Consider the following 23916-nt stretch of genomic DNA (forward strand, 5'->3'; position numbering starts at 1 on the left):
CTGCTAACTTCAACACTTCACAGGTTGTCTCGTTCATTATGGGAATGTCCTTCCTCTAATATCCATACATCTTTGAGCAGAAATCCACAGAGTCTGGCCTGTGGCTGAGCACAAGAATGGCCTCCTTCTCTAGATGAATCAGCTGCAAGTGTTTGTTCTCTGGATGTGTCTGATAATCTTTTAAATGAAAACAGTTAAACCAAATCAACAAAATTGGGATAAATCAGGCACAGCCCCTAATTTAGGTCAGCCGTAAAACCAAGAACAAAGTTTACTGGATGTGTCTGATGCTGCCAAGTCAGCAATTATTGCTTAACGCTAGTTCTTAATGTAGTTGTTATCTCTCCCTTTGAACCACTTCAGTAATTGTAGATAGTGCTTCTGCTAAGGTGCTACATTCAATGGTTGTTATTGTGACTGACAGCAATCGTGTTTAAATCAAAGAATATTTACACACCTGAGCTGTCTGTACCCAATGTGAGTATTGATCAGCATCAGCTCCTGACAGTCAAATATTCCAACTGCTGCTGTTTAATTCATCTTTAAACAATGGCTGTTGGCAGGAGGTTGAGGCAGCAGGAGTTGGTGTTTACAAGACTGAGAAATGGCAGTGGGTCTATCTGTGCACCTAGCAAAGTACATCTTGCCCAGCATGAACCTATCTGCTGTCTCTTCACCAATAGCTGCTCTCCTCTGCTGCAGCTCAGCATGGAGCTGGATATAACTGAGCTTAGGAGCTGAACTGGACATGATAAGGAAAGAGGCAACAGCCTCCAAGGGTTCCAGCTCACCCATTCCCTGGGTAATGACACGGAGTCTGTCATGGGAACCCTCCTCAACCAGCAAGATCAGAGAAGAATATCCAGACAGATGCCCTCCCCCAAGATACTGACACTGCTGTAGAACCATACAATGCCACCCTGTCTGTTGACCAGATTGTAGAGAACACATAGGTGAGACATTTGCAGTGACTGTTGTTTTACCTTCAAGCTCAAAGCTCCATAGTCCTGATAATCTAGGGCCGGTAAGATCCCTTTGAAGAATAGTGGACAGTGCCCAATAACAGTGCCTGCATAACTACAGTAATCATGTCCCATTACCACCAATCAGATATTGTTGGGCAAAAATTAGGAGAAATCTAGCTTCTCTTCAAATAATGCATTGGGATCTTTAACATCTTAACATACACAGTGGCTCCTCTGAAAGACAGCACCTCTGATAATAGGGCACCTCTGATATTACGGCACCTCTGATAATACGGTATCCCTCATAATACTTGATAACACAACAACCCTGATATTATGGCATCCCCGATTATAAGGTATCCCCCATAATAGGGCATCTCTGACAATACGGCACCTCTGACCAATACGGCACCTCTGATAATACGGTGCTTATGCACTGGAATATCTGTCTAGACTTGTGCTAAGTTGTGAAATGCCCTTGATAATAGGGCACTCTGATAATTCAGCATCCCTGATAATACAGCACCCCTGGTTAATATGGCGCTTATGCACTGGAATGTCAGTCTAGACTTGTGCTCAGTTGTGAAACAGATCTTGAAATAATGACTTTCTGACTAGGAATATAGAGGAGAAAATATATAATAAAACACCTTGGAATATATTCCAATAAAATAAAAGATGAAAACAGAAACAGGTTCTAATGTACATTATTGGACATATGTACAAGATCTCCTGAGATAGCAGAGGTGGGGTAGGTCATGACTGGTCACTCTTTGGGTTAGCAATCTCGCCGTTTAGCCAGAAAGTCGAGGGTTCAAACACCATGTTATGACATAGCCCCTGTGTCTCTTAATATTGTAACATCTTTACCTACTCCACCCTGTACACATGGAAAGACTTTCCCCTCACACACAAAATCTTTAAACATTTCTGCAACCTGCTCCTCAGAATTCTCTTGGGTAAATTGGGAACACGTTCCCACTTCTTTACCTATCACTGATTCTCCTTGTTTCACCTGTACACAAACCATTGTTTTTTCCTGTGCCTGGATCTCACAACTCACAATACTTTCACTTCCAGAACTTTTCGGTGCCTCAGTAATTCCAACAGATTTTCCTTGCAATTTCCAACACACTGACATCGTGTGCCCCACTTTATTAATGAAAACACCTTGATTTTTAAATATCACTTCTACCCTTATCACCTTCCTTTTTATCCTGAAAAAAACTTCCTGGGAATTCCCAGCCCCTCCTTCTCTTCCCTAACTACCTACCTTCCTTTCACCTTCCCTCTTTCTATCCTTTTTGAATTTGAAAGTGTGACGAAAAGAAGGTTTAGTTCTGTGAAATAACTCATTCATCAGCTATCTCTGCTGCTTGTCTTACAGTTTAAACCCTCTGTTCCCCCGTATGAGTTCTCAATACTGAAGGGATTGAGTCTTTAAATTCTTCCAAAAGAATTACTTCCCTAAGAGCTGCGTATGTTGTCTCTACTTTTAACGCCCATATCCACTGGTCAAAATTATTTATTTTACGCTCTCAAACTCAATATACCTTTGCCCAGGCTGTTTTCTCATATTCCTAAATTTCTGCCTGTATGCTTTAGGAACCAACTCATATGCACTCAAAATGGGCTTTTTCACCACATCATAATTCAACAATACCTCTTCAGACAGCGAAGCATATATCTCATGCGCTCTACCCAGCAACTTAGACTGTAATAATAACATCCAGTACTCCTGTGGCCATTTCATCTGTTTAGCTATCTTCTCAAGTGAAATAAAGAATGCTTCAACATCTTTTTTCTCAAACTTTGGAAGAGCTTGTACAATTTTAAACATCCCCCCCACTGGGTTTTAGGCTAAAGGTTTTCTCATCATCAGAACTCTCTTCAGAATCTGAGATATCTTTTTTAACATCCAGCCTTTTAAACAGGTATTCTCTTTCTCTCTCTTTCCCTCTTGGCTGAAATTCCAGTTCCAGCTTCCTTTCTTTCTCCTGCCTTTCTGCTTGCTCCATTTTAAATGCCATTTCTCTTTCCTTTGCTCCTAATTCAAGTTTTTTCAGTTCCTTTGCTTGTTCAAATTCAAGCTTCTTCATTTGCAACTGAAGTCTCACTACCTCCAGCTGTGACTCACTAGTATCAGGTATCACTTCCAACTGTAGATGCTGTGCTATACTTTTAATTATGCCTGATTTCATAGCCCTGCAGGTAACCCCAATTTTATCTGCCCAACTCTGTTAACTTACTCTTGGTTATTTTCTGCAACCCAATCAGAGTTATATCTTTTACTCCCAGACAAGTCTTAGCAATTGCCAAAGCCATCTTGCAGCCTCACCACTTCTAAAATACCTCACCAACTCCTGAAATCAAAGTGCTTCTCGTACTCATAACCTTAAGATTCACCAATCCAAACCAATCAAGGAATTACAAATGTTATCCTGCCAAGAGCCCCCAGTTGTTATGACACAGCAGTTGGTAAAGGTTGAGTTATTTCAAATCCCGGAGGGAAACTTTAAACAACTGTCATAACCTTATTTTCAATAGGTATGTTTGAGATGCAGCTCTGAATTCAGGAATAAAACCCATCAAGCCTCCAGAGATTTTTTTAAATATAAATTAAACATTTATTAATTTAGCAACACATTTAAACACATACATATGTCTACAAATTACTACCATAATAACTTTTAAACAAATCCCCAAATTAATCAGTCCCAGGTAATCTTCCCCAAGGCAACAATAACCCATAGATTTAAACAGACACCAGACAAAGCACATTTTATCTTACAAATTCAAAATGAGGTTCCTTTCAATTTGTTCCTTCGCAGACACAGTTGTAGGCTTATAGGCAGCTTAGATCTCACACGCCTCTGACCACCACACAAAACTCTTCTGTATATACCTAACCTTCTCTTTGAATGTAAATTCTCATTGTATCACCAGGCCCTTTGAACTCCTCCTCTTCTAACAATAAAACCCCTTTCAGAGCACCAATTTTATTAGTAATATAAACATATTGCTTGGAGTCTCCTAACTAAGTGCAAGATTTCACCCCCAGTCTTTGAATGGTTTATTCAACAAAATACAAATGTCCCCTCTACCTAACCATTTAACATCTCAAAACTACCATACATCAAACCACCCAGACTAGCTGGCTTTAATCCAGTTAGGACAAATACACTCACACCCACAGACACAGACCCTACAACAAGTCCAATTTAAAATAATTTCCAATAACATTATAACATTAATATCTTCATGACACCCTGTTAGAAGGTGCAGCACTGGGATTGTGCACCCGGCGCCGCACTGGGAGAGTGCACCCGGCGCCGCACTGGGAGAGTGCACCCGGCGCCGCACTAGGAGAGTGCACCCGGCGCTGCACTGGGAGAGGGCACCCAGCACCGCACTGTGGGGGTGCCTCCCAGGGCAGCACTGTGGGGGTGTCTCCTAGGGCAGCACAATGGGGGTGTCTCCCAATGCAATAAGAAGGAATGCTGCACTGTTGGAGGTGCTATCTTTTAGACGTAACTTTAAATTGAGATCCCATTCAGTGGATTTAAAAGATCCCATAGCATTGCTTGAAGGGAAGCAAATGTCCTGATGAATATCCTCCAACCAATATCCCTAAAAACAGAATATGTGGTCATTATCTCATTCCTGTGTGTGGGATCTTACAGTGAGCAAATTGGCTGCTGAGTTTTCTGCACTACAACAGTGACTTACTTAAGAAAATCACTTAATTGGCTGTAAAATGCTTTGGGACGTGCTGAAATCAGAAAGGTGTTATAGAAATTTTGAGTTATTTTCCTTTAGCGCCTCAATGTAATATATAGAGATGGACACTAGGTGTCACCATGACACCATGACCTGATTTAGATATAACTGCTGTATTCAGCCAGTGAGTAACTGAGCTTCACAATGCAGGAGCTCCCTGACTCCATCCCCAGCGTATTCTGAGTTAGCTGATCTTACCTGGATACTGAAGGGCAGTTGGGGATGGGCAATAAATGTTGGCCCTGCCGGTGATGCCCGCATCACATGAATTCATGGAAAAAATGTTGGGGCTGCAGTCACCCTCGGTGCTCGCAGTTAGAGAAGGAAAATCCCACTGAAGCTCCCAGGCCTGATTGCAATCCAGCGCCACTTTCCTCTGAGCTTTGTGTGTGCACGGCATCGGGCTCAGCTATGATAGCCCCACCATCCAATAGCCTTCTCATTTTGGCATCTGTCCTCACAAATGGCCCATTCAGGTGAGAGACTGGAAGAGGCCTGGTGTCTGTGGAACCTTATGTCAGGAGAAGTCAGAAGAGGAGAAGGTAAAACTTTCCAAGCTTGACAGCAACTCCCACATTCTAACTAATAAAAGGTTCCAGATGTTCCATCGGATCTTCAAGTTAAAAAACCGTTCTCCCTTTTAGGCCACCTTGCCAACGGGTACCCTGTGTCATTGCTGGTGGAAAGTCGGATGGTTTGCTATTTCATGGTAACAGAAATTATGTATAAACTGCTGTTAAGGTGACATAGGATATAAATAGATAAAAACAAAAAACTGCGGATGCTGGAAATCCAAAGCAAAAACAGAATTACCTGGAAAAACTCAGCAGGTCTGGCAGCATCAGCGGAGAAGGCCTGACCCTTAAGTTCGAGACGATTTGCTGAACGTTCTTCTGCTCAATGGGAGGCTAATTGCTTTTAGCGAGGGAAGCGTGAAGGTTGGTACAAAAATAAAAATAGCTGGAAAAACTGAGCAGGTCTGACAGCATCTGCGGAGAGGAATACAGTTAATGTTACAAGTCCGTATGACTTGGTATATGTTTGTAAATCTCTGGCTACCAAGTTAGAAAGGATCAGCAGGAATTGACTAGCTTTCTTTGAACTTCTACCACTGAAAGTACAACTGACCTCTGACTTTTATCCTGAGACAGATTTTACCCCTTCTCTCAATCCCCTGTCAGGCAGTTATCCTGTGCTGAACTCTTCAGGAAATATTTACATATCCATATCACAGGCCCTATCATATCTTTAGGAAACATTTAACTTCGTTATGTTATGTGATAAAGTAATGATGGATAGAGGGATTGTTGTGCAGTAACCTGTGTCGTAGCCTGTGGTCCCCACTCTAACACACTGAACTCTAAGCCTGTGGTATCACTGCATATAGTGACTCTGCTCTGAGTGGCGCGTCATACACTATACTTCCTATAGTGTAACGGAAGGATTGCAGCATTACATACTGGCAGAAAACTTTGTCAAATCTAACAACTGCACTCCTTGGCACCGCTGTGCTCCCCCTCCTCCCCACCCCACCCCAGGTCCCCCCCCCGCCCCCCCCCCCCCCCCCGCCCCCCCACCCCCCACCTCTCCCCAAACTCCATGATCTGTCCAAATCCAGAGACTAGGATTTTTTCCAGCTGAGAACACTGCCATGTAGACAACCATGGGATCCAGGATCAAGTAAGAGACTCAACCACTTTCAATGTGATTGCAAGATTGCGACACTTTCCTTATTTTGTCTGTTGCATTTGTTGCCTTTTCTGCTATTGCTCAGCTCAGCTCATGCTCGAGTGACAGTTATTTGAAGTGAACTCAGAGTTTGAAGGGAAGGAGCTGAAACTGCGGTTTAGCTGATGCTCGAGTCAACAGGTGGCTTTGTATCGTTGAAGTGAATTTAAATAATTATTTTCTTAGTCTCATTTTTAACTCTTTGCCACTGCTTTAACCTTTGTCAACAAATATAGCTGGTGAGCAAGGGCTGGGAGAGGTTAATGTCGTCTGTACACCTGGGATTAAGTCTGTACAAGAGATTGACTAATAACAAAATGGTTGCTTAAAAAGGAAGTTAATGCGAGGTTCGTACTAACATAGGTTTGTGACCTAATGGATGTAGATCATCTGGACTTTCTACTGTTGTGTGTAGTTGTTTCACTCCGTGTTCTACAACGCTCAATAATCTGACAGAAGCTTCTTGTTCACAAATCTAAATCATCAGTCTCAGAAAGTAACAAGCTTTGAAATGGAACAGAGAGCGGATGTTGAATGAACTTGATGGGGTAGTTTGTAAGTAACTGTTTCACCCAATGTTGATGGTGGGGTTTGTGGATTCTCAATCTAGCCTGTTGAGTACAATCTCTAAATCTGTTACAAGACATTACTTAACTAATATTAGCCTGATATAGACCAGCTACATCTATAAATATTGAGAATAAAAGATCCTGAGAACAGAGGAAGCAGAAACAGAGAAATTTTACCTTGTACTGTTTCTAATGATCATTCTATTACTAACTAGTTAATAGGTGCATTTGTTTCACTAATTACTCAACAAGATTCTTATGAGAACACTGGTTTAATGTGAAGAGAAGTTCCTTTCTTTGTCTGGTCTCTCCCCTCAGGCCAGGGCATGGTCTTTGAATGGTTCTTACTCCAGCAAGTCGAAGCTTGGCTATTTCCCATTTAGATTGTTCAGTTTATTTACGTCACATTTATTTTTACAAAGTTCTGCCATATGCTCGTCCCTGCCCTCCCTTGTGTGAGTCCTAATTATCATACTGTTTCAACATTGGGCCTCGGCTTAAGAGATGTTCCAAAGCAATTAGCCCCTCTTCCTTCATTGGTCTTGATCATACTTCCTTTTCATTGCGTTGTGGCTTTGTGGTGTCAGTCAACTTTTCTTTCAAGATTGTTTTACAAAAAACTTTTTAGGGTCACCAGTTTTAATAGATTCCTGCAGCTCACAACTAATTTTAAGAAACAGTACTAAACTAAGCAAGTACACCACATTAGGAATTAAAAAACAGGATACACTATACAATTACAGATCACAACAAACCCATGAACTGCTCCACTCAATCCAAGATTCAAGCACCTTGTCCATGTCCATGTTGTTTGCTTTGCTCTAAGTTTGTGTGAATTGACCACACTATACACTCAGTGTGAAAACCAGTGACATGGGAATCCCTCTCACCCACATTGTAATTGTATGTGCTGTATCTGTCTTTTCCTTGTACAATCAGTTCACCGAGTCTTTATATTTGGTTCAATAATGCAGCAACAGGCAGTAAACTGTTCGGTTACCCTCTCTGTAGTGCCATCATAGGAGGTCTTGTAGGGCAGTGGATAGCGTCCCTCCCTCTGAGCCAGAAGTCCTGGGTTCAAATTCCATTCCAGGACTTGATGCCCAAAAGAAGATGCATTCCTAGCACAGCCAAACAGGTTAGATATCAACTTATAAATCCTTCCAACATGTGCCAAGAGAGGGAGAGATTCCTGGTCAGCTATGTGATGGAAAGAAATTGGAGTCTCTACTACCACTATCCGTAGCTCCAGGCTACAACATGCATGGAAAAACCTACGCTGCCACAGTGACTCGGACCCCGAGTAAGGTAGGATCGGAATAATTGGTTGAAGGGAAAATCTCACTTAACTAAAAATCAATCATTTAAATTAGACGGGCAAGCATTTTGACAAGGAGGGGCTGGGCTAGATCCCCCACACTCGAAATCTAGACACTCAGAATCACTTCACCTTTGATTGCTGTGCTTTCAGCTGCCAAGATCCTAAGCTCTGGAATTCCTTCCCTACACCTCTCCAACTCTCTACCTCACTTTCCCTCTTTAAGACACTTCTTAAAATCTACGTCCTTGACCAAGCTTTTGGTCATCTGACCTAATATCCTCTTATTTGGTTTGTTGTCATACTTTGTTTTATAATGCTCCTATGAAGCGCCTTGAGATGTTTAGTTAAGTTAAAGGTGCTATATAAATATAACATATATAAGTATATAAAAGTTGTTGTGAGTTTATGAAGTGTGGAAGGCAGGAGGCTTTTCCAGCATTAGAAAAATGTGTCTTCAAGGTAGTTCAGGCTTTGTCAGTACTACAAGCATACAGTGCTGCACAACAGACTTGTGAGAAAAGTTATAGCTCATGGAATAAAGGGGTCAATAGCAACATGGAAACAAAATTGGCTGAGTGACAGGAAACAGAGAGTAATGGTCAATGGATGTTTTTCGGGCTGGAGGATGGTTTGTAGTGGAGTTCCCCAGGGGCCGGTATTGCTTTTCATGGCATATACTAATGATCTAGACCTTGGTGTACAGGGAACCATTTCAAAATTTGCAGATGATACAAAACTTGGAAGCATTGTAAACTGTGAGGAGGACGGTGTAGAACTTCAAAAGGACATAGACAAATTGGTGGAATGGACAGACAGGTGTCAGATAAAGTCCAATGCGGGGAAGCGTGAGTTGATACGTTTTGGTAGAAATAACATGGAGAGAAAGTATAAAATAAAGGATAGAACTCTAAAGGGAGGAGCTGAGAGGCCTGGGTGTATATGTGCTTAAGTCATTAAAAGTGGCAGGACAGGTTGAGAGAGCAGTTAATAAAGCATGCAGTATCCTAAGCTTTGTAAATAGGGGTATGGAGTTAAAGAGCGAGGAGGTTAGGTTGAGCTTGTATAAGACACTAGTTAGACCTCAGCTGGAGTACTGTGTACAGTTTTGGGCACCAAATTTTAGGAAGGATATGAAGGCATTGGAGAGAGTGCAGAAGCAGTTTACAGGGATCATTCCGAGAAGCGTCAGTGATGAAGCTAGATTGGAGAAGTTGGGACTGTTTTCCTTGTTCAAAAGAAGACTGAGAAGAGATTTGATAGAAGTATTCAAAATCATGAGGGGCCTGGACAGAGTAGATGGGGGAAGCCCCATTGACAGAGGGATCGATAACCAGAGGGCATAGATTTAAGGTAATTGGTAAAAGAAGCAAAAGTAATTTGAGACAAAACTTTTTCACACAGCGAGTGGTTAGGCTCTGGAATGCACTGCCTGAGAAAGTGGTGGAGGCAGGTTCAATTGAGGTATTCAAAAGGGGTTTAGATGATTATTTGAAAATAAACAATGTGCAGGTTACGGGGAGAAGGCAGGAGAATGGCACAAGGTGAAATGCTCATTCAGAGAGCCAGTGCAGACATGATGGGCTGAATGGCCTCCTTCTGTGCTGTAACAATATTATTATTCTGTGACCGCCCCCCCAAGGGCAACAATAATCAACCGCAATGGGAATTAAGACCACGCTATCATTAGCTAGAAGCTTGGTGGGTAATTTTGTAAGGTGCAAAATCATTTTGGCAGAAGTCTGGATGTTGGGAAGAAAGCTCAGACCAACATTAAGAGATTTCAAAGTTGCCCATCCATTGATCTGAACTTGAACCACCAGCCAAGGCTGGTGATCCAGTTGGTGCCAGACACTTTGGTGTTGGTGAAGTTCAGGCCTCTGTCAGTTAAAAATCCTGGGGTCAGTGATCTTGGGTGGAGAGGGTAGAGTTGGGCACCAATGAGGGTGGGAACAGTGCTCAAACAGAGTTTGACAGTGTTAAGGAGCAGACCCAAGAAGGGGCTTTTGATTGTCAGAAGTTAGGTTGAGGGAGACATTGGTATGAAGTATTGAATGGATTATGAACTGCAGTCAAGGGTTCAAGGACAGAATCTATTTGCTAGAGCTAAGGAACAAAAAAGGTGCAATTGCATTGCTTGGTGTCGTCTACAGACTACCAACTAGTGGGAAGGATGTAGAGGAACAAATTTGCAAGGAAATTACAGAGAGTTGCAAAAACTATAGAGTAGTTATAATGGGGGACTTTAATTGCCTGAATATATACTGCGATAGTATTTGTGTAAAGGACAAAGTGGAGCAAGAGTTCCTAAAGTGTGTTCAGGAAAATGTTCTTCCCAACAAGGAAAGAGGCGCTGACAGACCCGGTGCTTGGAAATGAGCTGGGCCAAGTAGATCAAGTATCGGTGGAAGAACATTTAGGAGACAGTGATTATTATATCATAAGGTTCAGGCTGGCTATGGAAAGGGACAAAGAACAACCCAGAGTAAGAAAAATTAACTGGAGGAAAGCCAACTTCAATGGGATGAGAACAATCTGGACCAAATAAATTGGAGTCCAAGGTTGTCAGGAGAAACAGTAGCTGATCAATGGGCTACCTTCAAAGATTTATACTCCCTCGAAATTGAAAGGTAGGGCAATCAAATCCAGAGTTCCCTGAATAACAAAGGAAATAGAAATTAAGATAAAGTGTGCTTATGACAGGTTTCAGATAAAGACTACAATAGGGAACCAGCTGAATAACGAAGGTACAAAAGGGAGGTGAAGAAGTAAGTAAGAGAAGTAAAGAGAGAGTATGAAAAGAGACCGGAAGCTAACTTCAAAGGGAATCCCAAAATCTTCTATAGGCATATAAATAGAAAAAGAGTGGTAAAAGGAGGATTAGAGATCATGAGGGACCAAAAAGGGAACTTGCACATGGAGGCAGAGGGTATAGCTGAGGTACTAAATGAATACTTTGCATGTGTCTTTATCAATAAAGAAGATACTATCCAGGCCAAAGTAAAAGGGAAGGCAATCCAGACACGAGAAGGGTTTAAAATTGAAAAGAAGGTGGTATTGGATGGGTTTTGTGTACTTATGTTGATAAGGCACTGGGACCGAATGAGATGCACCCAAGGATACAGCGAGAAGTGAGAGTGAAAATTGCGGAGGCATTGGCCATAATTTTTCAGCCTTCCTTAGACTCAGGGGCGGTGCCAGTGGGCTGGAGAATTGTAAACGTTACACCCTTGTTCAAAAAAGGGTGTAAGGATAAACCCAGTAACTACAGGCCAGTCAGTTTAACTTCAGTGGAGAGGAAACTTCTAGAAGCAATAATTCTGGCCAAAATTAATAGTCACATGGACAAATGTGGGTTAATTAAGGAAAGCCAACCTGGATTTCTTAAGGGAAAACCATGTTTAACTAACTTTCTGGAGTTTTTCAAAGAGATAACAGAGGGTTGATGAGGGCAATGCTGTTGATGTGGTGTACATGGACTTCCAAAAGACATTTGATACAGTGTCGCACAGCAGACTTGTGAGCAAAGCTATAGCTCATGGAATAAAAGGGACAGTAGCAACATGGATACAGAATTGGCTGAGGGGCAGGAAACAGAGAATTCTTTGGGCTGGAGGAAGGCTTGTAGTAGAGTTCTGCCAGAACTCTGTAAGTGTTGGGATCCTTGCTTTTCCTGATATATATTAATCATCTGAATCTTGGTGTGCAGGGCACAATTTCAAAGTCTACAGCTGATAGAAAACCCAGAAGCATTGTGAACTGTGAGGAGGATAGTGTAGAGCTTCAAAAGGACATAGACAAGTTGGTGGAATGGGCGGGCAGGTGGAAGATGAAGTTCAATGCAGAGAAATGTGAAGTGATTCATTTTGGTAGACAGAACATGAGAGACAATACAAAATAGGGGTTAAAACTCTAAAGTGGGTGTAGGAGTCAAGGGATCTGGGTGTATATATACATAAGTCATTGAAGGGAGCAGGACAGGTTGAGAGCACAGCTAATAAAGCATTCAGTATCCTATATTTTATTACTATTTTTATTATTATTTTATTAATAGGGGCATACAGTACAAGAGCAAGCAGGCTATGTTGAACTAGTAGAAGTCACTGGTTTGGCCTCAGCTGGAGTACTGCATCCAGTTCTGCACCCCGCACTTTAGGAAGGATGTGAAGGCATAGGAGAGAGAGCAGAAAAGATTCACGGGAATGGTTCCAGGGATGAGGAACTTAAGTAATGAAGATAACTTCTCCATTCTAAGACTGTTTTCCTTGGAGAAGACTGAGAGGAGATTTAATTGATGTATTCAAAATTACGAGGACTCTGGACAGAGTAGATACGGAGAAACTGTTCCTGCTCATGAAAGGATTGGGAAAGAGAGGGCACAGATTTAAAGTAATTAGTAAATGAAGCAAAAGTGATGTGAGGAAAGGCTTTTTCATTCAGTGAGTGAGGTTTGGAATGCTCTGCCTGAGAGAGTGGTGGAGACAGATTCAAATGAGGCATTCAAAAGGGAATTAGACTGTTATCTGAAAAGGAAGAATGTGCAGAGTTATGGGGAGAATCAAACTAGGTGAGTTGCTCATTCGCAGAGCACGAAAGACACGATGGGCCAGATGGCCTCCTTCTGAACCATACAAATTCAGTGATTCTGTAGTTTAACTCGTTATTTTCCACCATGGTGCTTTTTGCTAACCAATGACTCCTCTGTGTGTGTGAGAATATGTGTGAGAGTCCATGTGTGTGTGAGTGTGTGTAAATGTGCACATGTTAGGATCTTCTGAGATACCTCCAAGGTTCATAAATGTTGAATGGCCACTAGGCCTGGTTACCATAGGGCAGCCTGGGACATTGCACCCTGCTTGAATTAGTGCTTCAGGAGAGAAGACTTGCTTTTCCAGATGAGCTATGACTTAACTCATTTTAAAAATATTTTTATTTTTAGAGAAAACCCGGAAAAGACGTTCGAGTTGTTTATCGAAGTCTCGTGTCCAAAATCAGATGTTGGTGAGTGAGAAAAATTACCAAATAGAAGTGCTGAAAGGTTGTTCAATCTTAAATTTATCTTCAAATGGATTGAAATAGATGAGGAGAGCACTTGATAAGATGGATAGAGATGAGATTGATCCAACCCGACTCATTGTGGCAAAAAGTCCCTCTACTTCCCATCTATTTCTTACTTCAGAACAAGAGGAGATGATTCAGCCCCTCAATCCTGTTCTGCCATTCAAGCCATGGCTGATCTGTAATTGAACTTCATTTACACACCTTTCATTCATCTGCTCCAATACCCTTACCTCAGCAAAATCTATTAACCACCATCTTGAAAATTTTAAATATTCACACATCTGCAGTCTTTAGGGAAGAGAGCTGCGGATTTTCATTGCCCTTTGTGTGGAGAGGTGCTTCCTGATTGGAACTTCAGTTTTGAGATTGTATCTTGTTCTGAATTCCCCCGCTGGAGGAAATGGTTTCTCTATAGAATGCTTTTTTCTCATTTTGAAATACCTCAAATTGTTCACCCCTCATTCTTCTAAACTCAAGGGAATATGAGCCATAACTAACCCTTTAAGCCCTGGCATCATCCCAGTGAATGTGCACTGTGCACTCTCTGAGACCAATATATATTTCCTGGGGTGCAGTGTCCAGAATTGAACACAATATCCCAAATGGAGTCTGACCAAGGCTCTGTATAACCCAAGCATCATTTCCTTCCTTTTGTTAAATCCCAGCCTATTTGAGATAAAAGCTAATAAGGCTTTTGACGTTGCTTTGTGCCTGTACTCTAGTTTTTAGTGATTTGTGTAACTGGCCATCCAAATTCCTTCACTCCTCCATATTCTCTCACCATTAAGAAAATATTCCAACTTGTTTTTCTCAGATTAACTTCAGTCTTCCCCACATTGAATTCCATCTGCTGTTCACATTCACCTAACCTGTCTATGTCCCTTTGTAACTTCCTGCTCCCATCAACACCACTTATCATGCTTTGTAACTTAGCACCATCTGCAAACATGAATACACAATTCTCAGAGAATGAACCTTTTATCCCTATTCTCTGGGACAAATTTTCATCCAGGTGAGGAGCTGCATTTTAGTGTGTGAGTAGCCGCACTTTGATTTATTTTAGAGGAAATCCAATTTTCCCCTGCATTCCTGACCCACGCCTTTTTGCGGATCAGGAATGCCTCGTGTGCAAAACGCTCACCCATCCCCACTGAGGTCAGGTTCCCCATTTTAAATGGAGGGTGAAGATCAGATTTCCTCCCACACACCATATTCATCTAATGGTGCAGGGTTCTAGAAACCCATCAAAAGCACACCAGATTTGATAGTTTATGAAGAAAATGGAAAGCCCACTGAAGAGTCTGGAATATTCTGAAAGGTCAGTGGAAAATATTTTGACATCTTCAAGTGTCACTAATTGGTGCTATATTGTAACATAGATGTGTTTTTAATGAACAAATCAGTCCTGCAATATAAGTTGACCCTTACATTGACCGGCTTTGTGTAATTGCTCACATGCATTATGGTACTTTTCCAATGGAGAAAATAATATAATGTATTTTTAAAATGTCCTCTGCTGTCATAATTTTTGTGCTCTGATTTATTTGCACTGGCTGTTTTAAAAAAAAAACCCTGCTTCTGAATGTAGAACAATTGGTCTGCAGCTGCTCCTCTCCATTGATTGACACACTGATTTGAAAGGGAAATGGATATCTGTTCTGTCAGTGAAGTTGGAAACTTTTGTTATGACAGGTGTTCCATTATGAATGCTTGGCTGAGTTTCAAAAGCTTAAGCTCAACAGATAGTCTTATTGATACAAGAGCTATTGAAATGTTTACGCATCTATAATAACAAACGGAACATGTCTTTGATATAGTTTCTTGTTTGTTTACAAACCTAATAGACACTTAAAAGATTACATCTATTTTTCCCTTGGGTGTTTTGGTCCAGTATCAATGATACTGAGTTTGGATTCAGGATTTTCTTAGATTGTTAAAGGTTTAATGATTTTCCAATGATGTTAAAATAATTGCATGGCTCCCGAGAACTATAAATAGTGCATACAGATGAGTAGCTATGTAGGATGCATGGGGGGCATAGAGTATGCATGAGGTGGAATGGGAATGGGAGGTGGCATAGAGGTGACATGGGCTGGGATTTTCCTCCCCCATTGGTGTCAGGCGGGGATATGGCGAGAAGGCCAAAAATCGGTTTCACACCATCCTGAAACCAGTTTGCGATCGTCCACTCCACCCGTCAACGGCGGGCCGCATTTCCCATCGCCGCATGCTGGGAACCTAATTTCAATACTTTAGCATCTCATTATAAGCCCTGCTCAACAGAATTATCCCCCCCCCAACGCTGGATCATCCGGGCCCATTGACGTGATTGCACGCCAACATGTTTCACAACTGTACATAAGCGATGTGCACCTGGTGAGCTGCATGTTGCTCAGGACTTCGAGGTTTGTTTGCCTACCCTGCTTCGGGCAGCTCTCGTTGTCATCAGCGCCAGGCTTCGCAGGCAGCACCACATCACCTTTGGGGGGGGTCACGAGCAGGTCTCTACCTACCAGACCAGCCATAAGGCAGAGGTGGCTTCTCAATGACTGCAGGGCTGGGGCTTTCTTGGGAAAGGGGGAGAAATGGCCTCAGGTAAGGGAAGAGGCTGCAGGGCGAGGGCTGTACTGGGGAAGGGGGGTATCCCAAGGTTTGTGTGAGGTCACATGTTGATCTGTGCAATTAGCTTCAAGATGGTGAGGGCTGAGGAGGCAGTCTCCAGAGGAGATGAGGCCAGGCGGAGATGTGAGGGTGTGTGTGTGAGAGAGTGAGTGGTGACGCCCCTTGAGCTGGTAGTGAACGAGATGCCAGTGAATGTGCAATGGCCTTCTGAGTGTGTAAGTTTAGAGTGATGAGATGGTTGCCTTATCCTGGCAGCATGGATAAGATCATTCATCCATTGGATGCCCAACCTCTTCTGTGCAGCATTGGCAATGACCACCTCTGCCAACATCTCCCATGCCAGAGTGGTCAGGCAAGGGTAGAGGACATCATGGCTGGCCTCCACAGGGTCCAGAATGCGACCTAGGGATGCGTCACTGAGTCGGGAGACTGCACACTTCTTGACTTTCAGAGCCGTGTTTTCTCCGGAGCAGTCCTGGGCTACAAGCGTTGAGATCTGTGCATGCGACTACAGTTTAAATATGGTGCCTGGAGTGAGGAAGGACGAGATAACGGTGTGGCCAGCAAATTGAAGGCCGCCCACCAGCGAGACGGCATGTTTCCTGTGGGCTGCATAACTAATGAGGCGGGAGTGGGACAATGTGGCATGAAAATCCACCACTGCGGCCAGTAAAACAAATTTTTCCCCGCTCACTATTACACTTTGTGCAAATCTGGGACGATGCCACCCATGGGCTGGCATAAGGGCAAGTGAGGTGGCATGGGGTGGGTGGGGGAGGTTGAGGGGGCGAGGGTGAGATTTAGGTGGCGTTGGGAGCTAGGTTGCTGTGTTGGAGAACCAAGGAGGGTTTCTAACTGGCCTGCCTCCACATCCACACTCCTCGCACACTCCATCACATTGCAAAATGCACTGCCAGCCCAGCCCCTGTGTAAATGTAAAGTCACACGTGGGTCGGGTGTGCATTTTGTGAGCTACAAAAGTACTTTGGTCGGTTTTTCCCAAGCCCAGTGGAAATTTGGTCCCCTGTCTCCAACCACCCAGCCAATTACAAACCCATAAAACAAGGCAGCCTTCAATTCCACGCACTCTCTCTTTTACTAATTCATGATTGTTGGTAGTGATTTGAACACATGTTAACCCACTGCACTGGTGAAGCAGCAGCTGACCAGTGGAAAGCCAGGCAGCTAGTGGCCACCTCCTGAAATGAGGTTGGTGGTGGGAATCAAAGGGGTATGTCAGGACCCAGGAGGAGTTTGAGGCATCTGCAGACATAATACAGCGGTGAGCAGATTGCAGTTATGAGCAGCATTAATGGCAGATAGATTGTAGAGAAAGGCAGCATTAATTATGAAACATTTCTTGCAAAGTGGTGTTTTTTCTGTCAATTCTACTTTGCTCTGCCCATCCCTCGTGTGATCCCTGAATGTGAGTATTAACTGGCGGAGCTTGATGTTTCCCCAGGCACTTTCCATTGAATTCACTGCATACTGATCATAGCAGGAGCTGGCGCTGGATTCTTTCCCCTACCCCATCTCACAGGGGTTGATTTAAGCATGAGGCAGAAGAGTTCTGGGTTATCTGATGATTAACTTTATCAATGTCACAAACTTAAAGGAATTTAATTAAGCTGAAGTTCCCATTGGGAAAGATTGGAACAAAATAGCATAACAGCAAATTTAAGTAATGACCAGCAATTACTCATTAGCGAACGCATCATGTACAGTGGTACTCAGCCTCGGCCAAGAGGGCTTCAGGTTCTGCTCATTATCTGTGCTCAGATAGTTCAGGGCTCAGTGATGATATTGTAAGTCTCCAAGATAGCAGAAATAAAAATCAGCTCCTTATCCTGAAAGACTGTGAATAATGACAGAGATCAGGATCAGGCTTGGATACAAAGCCTCCTAATGTTAAATAGCTGTCATGTAGATTCATTAAGAAAAGGAGTGAAGAAAATCAGGAAGAGGAGACTAAAACAGAATCTAGCTTTATTTAAAAATAGGAACAGGAGAAGGTCATTCAGCCCCTCAAGCAAGTCCTGTCATTGCGTTAAGCCATATCTGATCTATACTTCAATTCCATTTACCCACCTTAGCTCCATATCCCTTGATACCCTAAGCTAACAAAAATCTGTCAACCAGAGTCTTGAAAGCGCCAATTGGCCACACAGTCTTTTGAAGAGAGAATTCCAGATTTCCTCTACCTTCTTGTGTGAAAAAGTGCATCTTCATTTCATTTCTGAACAGTCTAACTCTAATTTTAAGATTTCCCCTTCCAGAGGAAATAGTTTCTCTCTATCTGCCCCATTGTATCCTTTAATCATTTTAAATACCTCCATCAGATCCCCCTCAATCTTCTAAACTTGAGGGATCACAAGTCAAGTTTATGTAACTTGACCTCATCATTTAAGCTTGTTAAGTCTAACATGACACACCTTAAAATTGTGACTGATATGGACAAGTGAGGCAGAGCAAGTGTGCTGATGCTGTGGTTGAGCAATCACCAAGTGCTACAGGAAACAAGTTTGCACAGCTTCAACATTCTCTGAATACACTCTTTCCTCTCATGCTCACGTTAGGGGTTGTCTTAAATTTACTAATTTTTCGAATAATAGTAATGTCCAATTTTCCAAACTGACAATATAGCCGTTAAAGGGGTAGCTCACTGTCAGCATATTTTGACCATATTCTCCCTTCAATGTATTCTGTAGGTGATGTACATTCTTTGGTACCAAGGTACCAGAGAATGTGCACCTACAGAGGCTTCACAGGCCACAGTCCCGTCCTATCCTCACCCTATGTCAACAGTTCATGAAACATAAAACTAGTCCTGCCCGAGGAAAAGCATGTCCTGCAGCATTCCTCTCATCTGTGGAATGACCATGTGTGCCCTGCTCAGTCACTCAGTGGAACAGAGTCTCCTGTCTTACTGCAGCCTTGGAACAGTTGACTTCTTACCTTGCTTGTGGGGGAAAGAGGTAAGAAGCTTCATGGTGTTTAACCTAATAATATGTAAGCCCCACAACCACATTCCCCCACGCCCCACCCCATGATTTTAAAATTATCATCCTTGTTTTAAAATTCCTTCATGGTCTTACCATTCCCCCATCTCCAAAACCTCTTCCAGGCCCCTGAGATTTCTGTTCCCCCAACTCTGGCCTCTTCTGCATCCCCAATTTCCATTGCTCCACCATTGGCGGCTGTGTCTCCAGCTACCTAGACCCTAAGTTCTGGAATTCCCACTCTAAAAACTTCTTTGCCCCTTTCTCCTTTAAGACACTCCTTAAAACCTACCTCTTGGTCTCCTATTTTAAATCTCTTCATGTAGCCCATTGTCAAATTTTGTTTGTTAACACTCCGGTGAAAATGTTTACTACGCTCAAGGTGCTTGGAGAAATGCAAATTACTGTTGTGCCGTACAAACCCAGGAAGATCCCAGTTTCAATCCCTGATCTCTGCTGAATTAAGCTGACCTCAGCCATGGTGGCAGCAGAGGGTAGGGCACCTGACCTGGGACCTAGGAAGCCCAAAGTTCAGACTCCTGAGCACTGATAGCGTAGGTGTTTGGACAGGACCTGTTTAACAGCAATGCCTCCTGTGGTCAAACAGCCAGCTTGTACATAAGTATTGAATGGCCACCTGGATGATATATAAGGCTGTCAGTGGCCACAGGTCAGTGCATTGAGAAGAGCAAAAACAAAATCTGAAGGCGCCAGAACAGGCAGAGGGGCTCTTGTGGTTGTGGACTGAAGAGTCTGTCTCAGTGTCTGACTCCTTTCTGCAGTTTGGATTTTTTTAAAAAGTTGTGCTGAAGCCACAGGTTTCCTGCTGAGCTCATCACCAGGGCAATGTGTGAAGGGCAGAAAAGCCATCCACAAAACATAATCCCTATAACTCAGGAGGCAGACTGTCAGCAAAAAGAAGTGCTTGTAACCACGTGCTGACAGAGGATAGGACAACAAGGCAGGATGTGTAAATCAGACATTTTATATTAAAAGAAAACAGAATCACGATCCAGTTAATGAGCAGCCCCATCTTGTGTTAAACCACATCCTGTCTGCTAGGAAACAGGCCCAACTGTCTGCTGGTGCAATGCAGGGATTTGTCACGAAAGCTCCACTACTGCATGTGGTTTTCCCCTTTTCTTCCCTTCTGTCCTGAAAGTGCTGACTCTTGCTACAGACAGATGTACTGGGATGGGCAACCTCTGGTATCCAGGCCACTCCCCCATTAAGATAAAAGCAAAAAACTGCGGATGCTGGAAATCCAAAAATACCTGGAAAAACTCAGCAGGTCTGGCAGCAACTGCGGAGAGGAACACAGTTAACGTTTCGAGTCCATATGACTCTTCAACAGAACTAAGTAAAAATAGAAGAGAGGTGAAATATAAGCTGGTTTGGGGGTGGGAGGGGGCGGCGGGACAGGTGGAACTGGATAGAGGGCCAGTGATAGGTGGAAATAACCAAAAAATGTCACAGACAAAAGGACAAAGAGGTGTTGAAGGTTATTATCTAAGGAATGTGCTAATTAAGGGTAGAAAGCTGGACAAGCAAGTTACAGATAGCCCTAGTGGGGGTGGGGTGGGGTGAAGAAATCAAAATAGGCTAAAAGGCAGAGATAAAACAATGAATGGAAATACATTTAAAAATAGATGGAAATAGGTGGGAAGACTCCCCCATTAATGCTGTTTAAACAGGACACATTCCACAAGCACTATACAGGGACATATCAGCACAGTTACTAGGTATGGCTTCCCATCGTTGTGTGTTTTAATACTCAAAGCTACTGATTATGAAGATCGAAGGCACCAATGTTAGATTGAACAGGCTAGTTGTGAGCAGTAATGGCAGGTGCAGTTAAACTGAGGTTTCTTAACTTGCCTATGACCCTGAATCTTATGGCTCCTGGTCTGTGTGGATTAGTATCATATCCAACTGTGCATTTGGGGAAGCTATCATTGCATTCAAATCACAAATCTATAGAGATCTGAGTGAGGTAGGGGTGTGAGATAGAGGGGTACAATATTCAGGAGGGAAGAGTAGAATTGAGGGACAATTACAGAGAGGAGCAGGTTAGAGAAGTTTTATAATGAATGGCTATAAAGGAGGCATGCAGTGGAGGCATGGTGAGCAGTATAGAGGCCAGTGAGGGTTCTGGGTAGGGGAAGGAATATTAGTTATAAAGAAGCTGAATAATGCTTGACAACAGACATATGTCCAAGTCCTCTGCTGGTGGAATGACCCAAATCCCATTGGCTGGCGGTTATTGTGCTGCTTTGTTGAATTCAATTTCACAACTTGGGATTTGAACACACACCCTGTGGATTTCTCATCCAGTAAAATAACCACAAAGCTACGTCGTTGTATTAGTCTATGATGTCCAATAGGATCACTTGGAGAGACTTAACAGATATTTCACATCCATGTTAGTAGATTGTTGTAAGCCCAGTGCCAATCCTAACAAAGATGTCATCCTACTAACAATCTGTGATTATTCTCCAAGATTCAACCTTATGTAAGTGATGTGGGACAGCTTCCATTTGGACACTAAAAGGAGGATTGGTGAGGTTTTATCACATGGAAACACTTGCCAGCAGTGGGTAATGATCATGGGGAGCAGGATTCATTGCTGTTTCCTTCCCTCAGCCTTGGGCCAATAGTAGCATTTCCCATTCCAACCTAATAAAGTAAATTGGGATTGAATCTTGGAGATTCCACTCTCAATGCTTCAGTTCCACTGGGCAGCATCATTTCCAGTCTGTTGAAAACTCACTGATTTCCATCCCAAAGAAAGATGTTATAGATTAGCCTCACCCCCAAAATCATAGGATAATGCAGCATGGAAGGAGGCCATTTGGACCATTGTGCCTGTACTGGTCAGCCTGCCTTATCGTCCTGTCCTTTGACTGCATGTGGAACATGCTGCTATGAACGCTTTGCTGTGCTGATAGTCTGCCTCCTAGTTTGAAGAGATTGTGTTCTGCTGGTGCCTTTTGCCCCCTTCACATGTTGATGTGGTGATGGGCTCAGCAGGAAACCTGCAGCTTCAGCACATCTCCTGCATTTAGCCAAGGTAACTTGTGATCAACTCCCAACTGTATCTCTTTCAAATGAATCAGGAGAGGGTCAGCAGGTTCTTTGCTTACTTTCAGCTCTCCTTTCTTGCAACAAACCATCCCACGGTGTTTGCAGATGAGTACATGAAGCAGCAAATCCATAGGGACCATGAGTGTAGTGTACAAGTTTTTGAGTGCTGAGATTGATGACTATTTGATGGGCTTGCTCTTCCCTTTCAGATCCTGCAGTGCTGAGACAGTTTCCTGAAGATTACAATGACCCGGTAAGCTGTATCTTTTATCTCACTCTGTAATTTGCCACTGGAAAATCTAACTAACCTGTTAGTGAACTGATTAACAATTAAACTGCCGTTAGGTCTGGACACACATGGGTGCTGAACGAGTCTGCTACACATTCATGTATATTCAAAGAATGGGAGTTCTACCTGAGTATGAGCTCCACAGTGGATTTTAAAATGATTGCTTTGGGTCATACTAAATATTTGTTGATTATGATACTGTTTTGTTATCCTGAATGTGAATTGGTTTATCATGTGTAAACAGTAGATTGATAGGTTATTGGTTTATTGAAAAATCATCATGGTGGCACGAGCCAACTAGTAATTATGAAACTAATAAAACAAGTAATGAGATTCATGACATTGTTATGGGCTAGTGCTAATGAAAGGATTCTACTTTATAAACAGCTAAAAGCAATGTGTGCTTGACACTGCCTGGCTGAATGGTGCCTCAGCACCATCTTATATTCCTTTACAACATGATTGCTGATGTGGGAATTCCTCACCTTCTTCAGTTTTTATCCATTTTTCCTTCCATCCTCTTCTGTAGAAACTCCCCAGTTCACTCATGCAGTTATTTTTCAGGTGTGAACCCAGGCAGCAAGAGCCCGAATTTAACTCTGCATATGGACGAGTTAAAGTGTCAGCAGACTATGGCCAGGGTTTTCTAGCCCCATCATGGTGGGACCCGCTGCAGGAGATTCAGCGGCCCAGCCAAAAGTCCACTGACTTTCGGCAGTACTGGACAATCCCGATGATGGGCGGGACTGGAAAATCCTGCCCTCTGTAGCCAATGGAGGTGTCACAGTCAAGCATGTTACACCCTGCGCTGCAACTGCAGCTGCAACCTTGCAGTAGAAGCCACTGGACAGCAAGCTGAAGTGGGGGCCCAGGAATCAATCCCATGGACCTCCTGGCATTATGGCTCAGTATCAAAGTGACCTGAGCCATCAGTGGCCCAGACGTAGGTAACTAACCTGATATAACTGACAGCATCAAAACATGCCTGCTTTTTTTCTCACAGGAATCTCTACAGAGCCTGCCCAAATTCTGCTTCCCTTTTGATGTGGAAAGGTAAGAGTTAAGCCATGGGTTTAGGGATGAATGTCTCTCCCACTGCTCCTTACCTGGGTGTCCACAATCTGAGGTCAGTTTCAGGTCCAAATTGAAATCAATTTGAAGGTCAGGTCTCAGTCAGCTCCTGATTGGTACAACACCACAGTATGTAGTGACAGGGTTTAATTTTCTCTCAAGTATTAATGCAATACTCCTTTATTTACTATCTTAACTCCAAAGGAATTTTACTGGTTCGTGTTCAACGAACACATGGGAGGGGAGGAGAGTGAGGGGGGAGGAGGAGAGTGATGGGGGAGGGAGGAGAGTGAGGGGGAGGGGGGAAAGAAAAAGAGAGGGAGAAGGAAAAGACCTCTATTTTAACAGGGAGTGGTTGAGGCCAAGGGCCACTGCATCATTTATTAGAAAGTTGGATCAATATTTGAAGCAGAGGAAGATTGCAGGGCTT

At 43.0% G+C, this 23916-nt stretch overlaps 1 protein-coding gene across 2 annotated transcripts in view; it reads left to right on the plus strand.

The window, feature by feature from the left end:
• Positions 1-6318: 6318 nt before the first annotated feature.
• LOC121271430 (DENN domain-containing protein 1B-like) overlaps positions 6319-23916 on the plus strand; it is a 69405-nt gene continuing 51807 nt past the window's right edge. For both annotated transcript variants that reach the window (XM_041177436.1, XM_041177437.1), the window contains exons 1-4: positions 6319-6425; positions 13300-13361; positions 22336-22379; positions 23419-23468. In XM_041177436.1, coding sequence (XP_041033370.1) covers positions 6409-6425; positions 13300-13361; positions 22336-22379; positions 23419-23468 — 173 coding nt within the window. In that variant the 5' untranslated portion in view covers positions 6319-6408. The remainder of the gene's footprint in view (positions 6426-13299; positions 13362-22335; positions 22380-23418; positions 23469-23916) is intronic.

This window comes from Carcharodon carcharias, chromosome 30 (assembly GCF_017639515.1).
Source record: "Carcharodon carcharias isolate sCarCar2 chromosome 30, sCarCar2.pri, whole genome shotgun sequence".
In the NCBI taxonomy this organism is placed as follows: Eukaryota; Metazoa; Chordata; class Chondrichthyes; order Lamniformes; family Lamnidae; genus Carcharodon; species Carcharodon carcharias.